The sequence below is a fragment of the Nematolebias whitei genome, chromosome 1 (assembly GCF_014905685.2).
Source record: "Nematolebias whitei isolate Nwh7 chromosome 1, NemWhi1, whole genome shotgun sequence".
Classification (NCBI taxonomy): Eukaryota; Metazoa; Chordata; class Actinopteri; order Cyprinodontiformes; family Rivulidae; genus Nematolebias; species Nematolebias whitei.
In genome coordinates this window covers 29,204,647-29,212,686 of record NC_056498.1, presented here as the reverse complement: position 1 = coordinate 29,212,686, position 8,040 = coordinate 29,204,647, and the positions used below count along the sequence as shown (strand labels likewise).

The window sequence follows — 8,040 nt, the reverse complement described above, 5'->3', positions numbered from 1 at the left end:
TATATATGTGTATAAATGTATATATTTATGTATATATATGTATAAATATATATATACATATATAAATATATGTATATATGTGTATAAATGTATATATATGTATATATATGTATAAATATATGTATATATGTATAAATATATATATATGTATATAAATATATGTATAAATATGTATAAATATATATATATGTATAAATATATATATATGTATATAAATATATGTATAAATATATATATATATAATGTATGTATATATATATATATATATATATATATTATATAATTTTTTTGTTTCATTTGTTTCTGTTTTTGCTATTATATAACTTTGTTATATTCAAAAATATAGCATAGGAATACATTTCCACACCACAATATTTTGTTGCCTTAGATATGCCATTTTTATAACCAAAACTTGATTAAGGCTGATATTTTCTCAGTGAAATAGGATTTCTCTCTTGAAATCACGTTGTCTCACTCTCAGGGGTTACATTTATAAGATTCAAGCTCATGCAGTCATTGGAACCTTAATAAATGTCCTTCAACGGTAGACAATCAACATTTCTTCAACAACACGTGTTTTCACTACACGTTTGGTAAAAGCAACACAAAAACTTCCATCACATTTTTGTAATCAATAAACTAAAAATGAAACATTTCGTGCCCTGCTCTCTTAAAAAAGTTATTGAATCAGGTGCTTACTTGTGTAGGTAAACGTAGATGTTTTGCAACCGTTAAATACACCAGAATGCAGGAAATGGCATCTACTTTATTCAGATTTTTCTGGGGGAGGACCCCCCACCACCACCACATTATGGATGCTTCTGACACCAATGCATTAGTTCTGGTGGCACTGGAATACTCGTCACTTTTCTTGAGGAAAGTACCACCTGATTGACTTGTGAATTAAGCATGAAACACGAGACTGGGTTTTCTCAGATGGAGACTCTTTGCAAATGCGGTAATCAGCTTCCTCTTCTGCTCAACGTCTGATTGCAATCAGGAGGAGAGACTTTAGCCTGATGCCGATCCAGCAGGGTGAGCACATTTCAGGAATCAAACTGTAATTTGCCCATTGTTTCACAACTGCGAGTGAGTTCTGAAGCAGCAAAATATCTGCTCAAACCCCAAAGATGTTGGCTCGTATCTAATCACCATGTCCAGGTTTCACAGCTCAAAAACATCTCATACAGCAAAATACCAAAGACTAAAGATATACTAGAGGAGACACACTTCTCTGCTGTGAAATATATCGCCAAGGACTTGCAGACTTTTATGAAACTAATTCATTAGTATTAGGAGTAATTGGAACATTTTATAGTAAATGTATTTATATCTAAAAGCCTCTGACGTACTATAAGAGAAATAATGGATCTCAGCACCACTTTGTGTTGGGTTAATATAGCCCCTACCATAAATGATGGGCGATAATATAATTGCATTCATGTGAGTTTGCCTATCAGCAAAATAACTTATGAACTGTTAAACAAATTTGAATTATATTAATAAAGTAATCAGTGGATGCACATCTACAACTGAACTAAATTTAAGATGGCCGCCACAGCTAATGACAAAAAAAGTCAGTCGTTTTCAAACTTTGTGTCCAACACTTACTCCAAATGCCAAAACAAACGGAATAAGATTAACATTTAATTTTGTGTCAGATTTTTTGCTGGTTTATTGTTTCATCTTCAGTTATTTAATGTTTTGTGTTAAAACTTGGGATGCAAGATATTGGATTTTTGGACGATATCTGATATGCCAATATATTTGGCCGATAACCGATGCGAATACCAATATTTTTTCCCCTAGACCCACTTACAGAGACTATATACCGGTAGTTTCTCTGCTGTGGAATTAAAATACCACATTATTCTGCATGGTCTTTGTCACTTTGGCCTGCTACCAAATGCACATGTAATGATGAAATGATGTAACACTTCATCTTGGATTATGCTTAATGCCAAATTTATTCATGACTCGAACAGTGCAAATTTGTAAATTTTCACAAATCTAAACTCAACCTGTTCACAAGCGACAAGTGAAAAGTGCATAAGTAGTAGTGCATTAATAAATATAAATTAATAGATATACTTGACAGTTTCTTATTTTAAAAATGAACTTAAAACAGAAGCCTTTTATATCAGTGCCATTTTGATGAAATGGCCGGTGTCTGATATTTAACTTTATTGCTAATATTGTTCAATACCGATACCATGCCAATAATATTGTGCATCCCTAGTTAAAACCACAAATCATTGTTCATAAAGAAAAAGAAAATGAGACATTATTTTTTGTCCCCGTCGTAGAGTGAAAAGGGGAAATTGGAAATACCCTCCGGCCATGTTGTACAAGTGTTCACTTGGAAAAAAAGTACTGTACCGACTTCCATTTTGGTGTGTGGCTACTTCTAAGTGAAAGTCAGCGTCAGAGTTTTATTTGTCATTTGCACCACATTTGGTACATGTGGTGGAACGAAATTGTGTAAACAAGGTCTCAGATAGATAAGATAGAACTTTATTGATCCCACAAGAAATTTGTTTCAGAGTTTCAGTATAAAGAAACACAAGATATAAAAAAAACAGAGAATAATAATAAAAAACAGAGAATATAAAAAAACCAACAATTAAGGTCTGAAATAGGTCACATGTAGACAAAAACATTAAAGTGTTTACTGTAGTGCAGTAAGAAAGATTTCTTTGGAAAATTGGATTGCTGCATCTAAATTCAAGATGGCCATCACCATATATATATATATATATATAAAATGTGTGTAATCATACCACATCTATCATTTGACAAACTTATGTTTCCTAGTTTTTATATTGCTTAAAAATGTAGTTTCCTCAAATTATTGGGGTGGCTGAAAATTAATTAATATATGGTGGTAAAGGCCACCATTGGCCACCCCCTGGCACCTCCATTGTACCTGGTGGTGGATAAAATTAGTTTAAGGTCATAATCACAAAAGGTAATGCATTTAAATTTTATTCTTCTTTTTTTTTTTTTGACATTTGAGCTCTTTTTATGTTAAAATTATTTTCTACAACTTTCCAACAGCACTTCTTTATTTCTCTGCTCTCAACCATAAATGCTGCGATAAATATCATGTATCGCAATACAACCACAAAATATTAAGCTATATTTTGAACATCATATTTTATAAACAACATTGAAAACCAATATTTTTTTATAGCTGAGTGTGTGAACGTTGTTTTACTGTTTCTACAGCTTACATTCCCACCTCTTAGTTTTTTGCCCTCAACGTTGAACCATTTTGTATCAAATGTCGTGATAAATACATAAATACTCAAAAAACTGTTTAATGCCATCTTGTAAAAGTCTATATGTGTGATTATATTTTAGAGCTGAGGTTTTTGTATCAGTGTCACTTTTTTCATTTCATATTAATTTTACCCTCAGCCTGATTCTGAATCAATTCAAATGGATAAAACAATCTTCAGCACTAGGCGAGCAATAGTTGTCCATCGTTTCCTCCAGGGACGCTAAAACCTTAAGTAAGTCCAACTGGACGTCAAGCTGAACCATTAATACTCGTCTGCACCTGATCTTAGTCCCAGCAGAACCTGCTGTGTCAGCACTGTCCCACTCCCATTAATTACCATTACCTGGGTAGGCAGCAAAAGGCAGCTCCAAATGGTGTATTGATATTATATTAAAACTGGAGCTGCCTGGCGTCTGAGCTCAGGACCACAGTCTGCCTGATTTCACACTCTGAGTTTTGGCTGCACTCGTGTCTGTGAATGTGGGAGTGTGTTTCATATTTAGAGGATTAGCTCAACGATTTTGACAACCTAAGTTTGAGGTATATTTGGGCGGAGAATGTTTTCATGATGAGGGTGATTTTCTGTGGTAGAGAGACAGTTTCAAAAAACGGAAAATCTTCAGAATATAGATTTAGTCGTTGATTTACTGCAGAAGTCAAGTCAATTAATTTGTAAAGCACATTTGAACACAAGTTGCGACCAAAGCGCTGACCAATAACAGCAATAGTAAAACAAAGGCAGAGATAAAAACAACAATAAAACTAATCAGTTTAGAAACTCTGGGAGGGGTGGCACAGAGGTTAGAGAAAGAACGAGCCTGTGATTGGAAGGTTGTCGGTCCAATCCCCCAGATCAAACCACTGAATCAGAATGTGGGTGGGAAAAGTGAAGCACCCACACCTGCCTCCACCCACATTTGCCCCACTCTGGGCCCTTGAGCAAGGCTAACCCCCATCATCTGCTCCCTCAGGCGCTCTAGCTGGCAGCTCTCTGCTCCACACAGAGGGCTGTGGTAGCTCGGTCGTCTGTGGTTGCGTCAGGAAGGACATCCGGCGTAAAAACAATTCCCAAGTCTTTGTGCAAGCTTGATCGCTGTGGCGACCCCTGAAGAAGAGAGCAACCGAAAGAAGAAAAAATAAAAAATTTAAAACATAAGGAAGTGAACAGAGCAACATAGAACAATAAAATGCTAAATCAACTCACACTGGGTTAAATGTCAGTGAGAGCAAATGTGTTTTTAAAAGTGATCTAAAAATAGCATGTCTAATGTTGGCAGATTGTTCCAAGCTTTAGGAGCCATAACGGAAAAAGCGCGATCTCCTCCGAGCTTCAACCTAGTTTATGGGACAACTAAAAGCAGCTGATCAGATGATCACAGTGCCCACAAAGGAACATAAGTTTGAAGTAAATAGGAGAGATGTGAGGTCATTTAGGTATTTATAAGTCAACAGGAGAATTTTTAAATCTATTCAGCGGCACACAGGAAGCCATTGAAGTAAGGACTAGTCTGGTGGACTCAAACCTACGAGTTCCAGTTTAGAGATGAGCTGCAGTATTTTGGACAAGCTGGAGACGTGAAAGGGAGACCTGACTGACCTCAACATGAAGTCCATTACAGTAATCAAGTCGGGTTGTATTGAAGGCATGGACTATTTTCCAGGTCAGGTCTGGTCAACACTTACTTAAGCTTAGCTATCTTCCTTCACTGGAAGAAGCTTTTCTTCAGAACAGAGTTAATCTGCTTATTAAATTTAAACTCAGAGTATAAAATCATCCATAGATTCATAACGGACTGCTTAAGATACAGGTCCAGAGAGCCAAGGTTAGCAGAAAGGGATAGACAGCTGTAGAGCTAAGACTGACACAATAACTTCAGCTTTCTAATCATTAAAACTTTAGAAAACTGAATCCATCCAAGACTTAATTACATTTTAATAGAAGGTGGATGGAGCAATAATTATTTGGTTTTAGAGTAGATAAATCTGGCAGTCATCAACATAACAAAGAAAAGAAAGACTTGGCTTCCTTAGAATAAACACCAAAGGGAGCAGGTACAGTGAAAATAGAAGTGGCCCAAGAACAGAGCCTTGTGGAACCCCACAGGAAAGGGGTGCGGAAGTGGATAAAAAGTTTCCGTCGCTAACACAAAAGACTTCGTCTCTCAGGTACGAACTGAACCAATTTAATGCTGCACCTGTAATTCCAACTCAGTTTTCTTACCTCGATATAAGAATACTGCAGTCAGTAGTATCATAAGCTGCAGTAAAGTCTAGGAGTACAAGTACAATTGTGAACTGACCTGCTTAGTTTTATTAAAGAAAGAGGTGAGATTTTATGATGTTCTGTAATCTCAGCAGGGGGTGTCTGAAGTGCCTACAGGTAATTTGGTACTGTAAAGAAGACTGCGTTAATTTTTCCTGCAGATTGAGGTCAAATGTACCAATACTTATGAAAAAGTACAAGTACCAATAGAAATGAATGTCTCACCCTGGAGTTTGCCTGAGAAAACAGAAGGAGGAATTTTCATTTGTGTAAACCAAAGGTCAGCTCTGATTGAATTCTGCTCGTGGTGGGAAAAGGGCAAGGCCCAAAAAAATGAACTGAGCCAACAGCCAAGTGCTTATCTGTGGAACCCGGGAGCTGAAACTTCTGTCTTCTGCGTTGCCCTTTATGTTTGTTGACTGTGTTTAAAATTTGTGACCTAGTAAAACAAACAACAACAAAAAAAACGGGACCACAACAATGAGTCACCCTCTGAAACGACCAACGGGGAGAGGCAGCGGTGGAATTCCAGCTGGTTGCTGTGACAGCTTGTTGGAGCAGCTTGAACAGCACAGCCTTGATAAACAGACATCGACCCAGTTTGTTTTTTCATTTCTGCTCGTAAAATGGTCTGAATGGTCTGAATACAGCATCGATCACTCTCACACAGAGGCCTTTTTCAACAGAAGCTCTCACAGCTGCAGGCGGCTTCGACTCAAACCAGCCAGCCCCATCCAGCCCCATCCAGCGCTTCATTTCTTTGGCTCTAAAGGATTCCTGTGTGCGCTGAAAGACACGTGTTAACATACTGATGGTTGTAACATCTATAGCCGACCTCCCGCTCTTTTGTCTCCGATAGCTTTTACCTTTGTCTTCCCCTTTTCAGGCAGCCTCTCTGTAAGCGAAGTGGCCGGGTTGTTGGAGCAGGAAACCCTGCGGTTCCTGAAGAAAGAATGCGGAGGCCTTCAGACGCTTCTCAAGAACAACCACCAAGTCTTTCGAGGTAGTTTGCACACGTCACTACACCATTACAGCTTGGCCAAATGAGGAATAAATAAGAAATAGGATTAGGACTTTCTTTTATAAATGTTTATGACTGAGCAAAAAGTGGATGTGATATAAATTATATGGTATCTAAAGAAAATACATTTATTGTATTTGGTTTCACATGGGCAGTGGAGCCTCCAGAAGTGTTTTAATTATGGATAGGGCCGATCCGATCCGGTATCGGCCTCCGATACCAGCATAATTTGTGTATCAGATTTTTCCAATCCACCTGCTGATATTTCCGATCCATGATGCGTGTTGGCTTCAAACTATGGAATGGATTTCCTGAACGGAGTCGTGTCTCATAAACCCAGAATAATAAGACCCGCCTCACATTCAGGAAATCCATTTCATAGTTTGCAGCCAGCTACAACGTGAGGACTGAGTTAGCAGCACTGTGGCTAACGGCTAACAAACTTTTCATCGAAACATGTCCGCTGTGTGGAAGTATTTTACACTAGAAACACCACAAAGCTAGACAGCAACATGCAATGTCTGCAGAGCCATAGCGACACATTAAACTGCAGTAAAGTTAGTTTTACGTTGGACATTCGAGCTCCGTGGCTTCAGCGGGGCACTACTCTCGCTAAACCCGAAACAGGCAACTCGACCCCAGCCAGCAGCGTCCAATCCACTCCTCTCAATCTGCCCGTCTCTGAGGAGGGACAGACTGAGCGCGGCTGACCAAAATCAGGCTGCTTTCTTCGGATTGAAAAAGAAGAAGACATCGCTGAAGCCCCGGAGCTCGAATGTTTACAGAGAAGTTGCTAAACTACGGAGAATCCTGGGGTGGCACCAAAAACCAAAAAAAGTTAGAAAATAAGTTCAGGAGATTTGTTAGGTCGTTAGTCATCTTCTGGTATACATAGTTCTACTTTAGTTTTTATTAATATTATTCTGCTCCATTTTAAAATAACCTTTTTTTTGGGATTGGGGGGGGGGATATTTTTACATTCAAAGATCCGATATGTTCCTGTCTCGTTCTTTTTTTTTTAGTAGAAGGAGGGAGAGTCTACATAAGAGACTGGCGGGAAAAGAAGTCCTCCGGGATGAAAACCCAGAGAAAACCCATCGCCCCCGGTGCCCTAAAAACCCGTCTGTGTTGGTTTTACAGCCACCACCCTCAGGGCTGCCCCCTGCTGGCCCAAAACTGCGCCTACGCCCATGGACCAAATGACCTCCGACCGTCCACTCGACCTCCCAAGACAAAGAACGTCGTCTTTCGACGAGATCCTTCTTGATAATTTAAGTTCAGCTTATGTTTTTAAGTTGATATTCTTTGACATGATTTTTATTTTTCAATCTTTTTTTTTTTTTATTTAAAAATATTTTATGTTGAATTAAAAAAAATTGTACTATAAAAAGAATAAGCTTGATATTAAATTAAAGAGCCTAAACTTTGCGTCATTTTTCCCAGAGCAGTTTAAATTAAACCTTAAACCTTGAA

At 38.0% G+C, this 8,040-nt stretch overlaps 2 protein-coding genes across 5 annotated transcripts in view; one reads left to right on the top strand and one right to left on the bottom strand.

Annotated features, from left to right (window-relative positions):
* trmt44 (tRNA methyltransferase 44 homolog) overlaps positions 1-7,834 on the top strand; it is a 31,342-nt gene extending 23,508 nt beyond the window's left edge. Inside the window, exons 10-11 of the mRNA XM_037681342.1 lie at positions 6,433-6,549; positions 7,590-7,834. Of these exons, the coding sequence (XP_037537270.1) occupies positions 6,433-6,549; positions 7,590-7,834 (362 nt within the window). The remainder of the gene's footprint in view (positions 1-6,432; positions 6,550-7,589) is intronic.
* Positions 1-8,040, bottom strand: part of gps2 (G protein pathway suppressor 2) — an 831,114-nt gene that overhangs the window by 162,826 nt on the left and 660,248 nt on the right. The window lies entirely within an intron of this gene.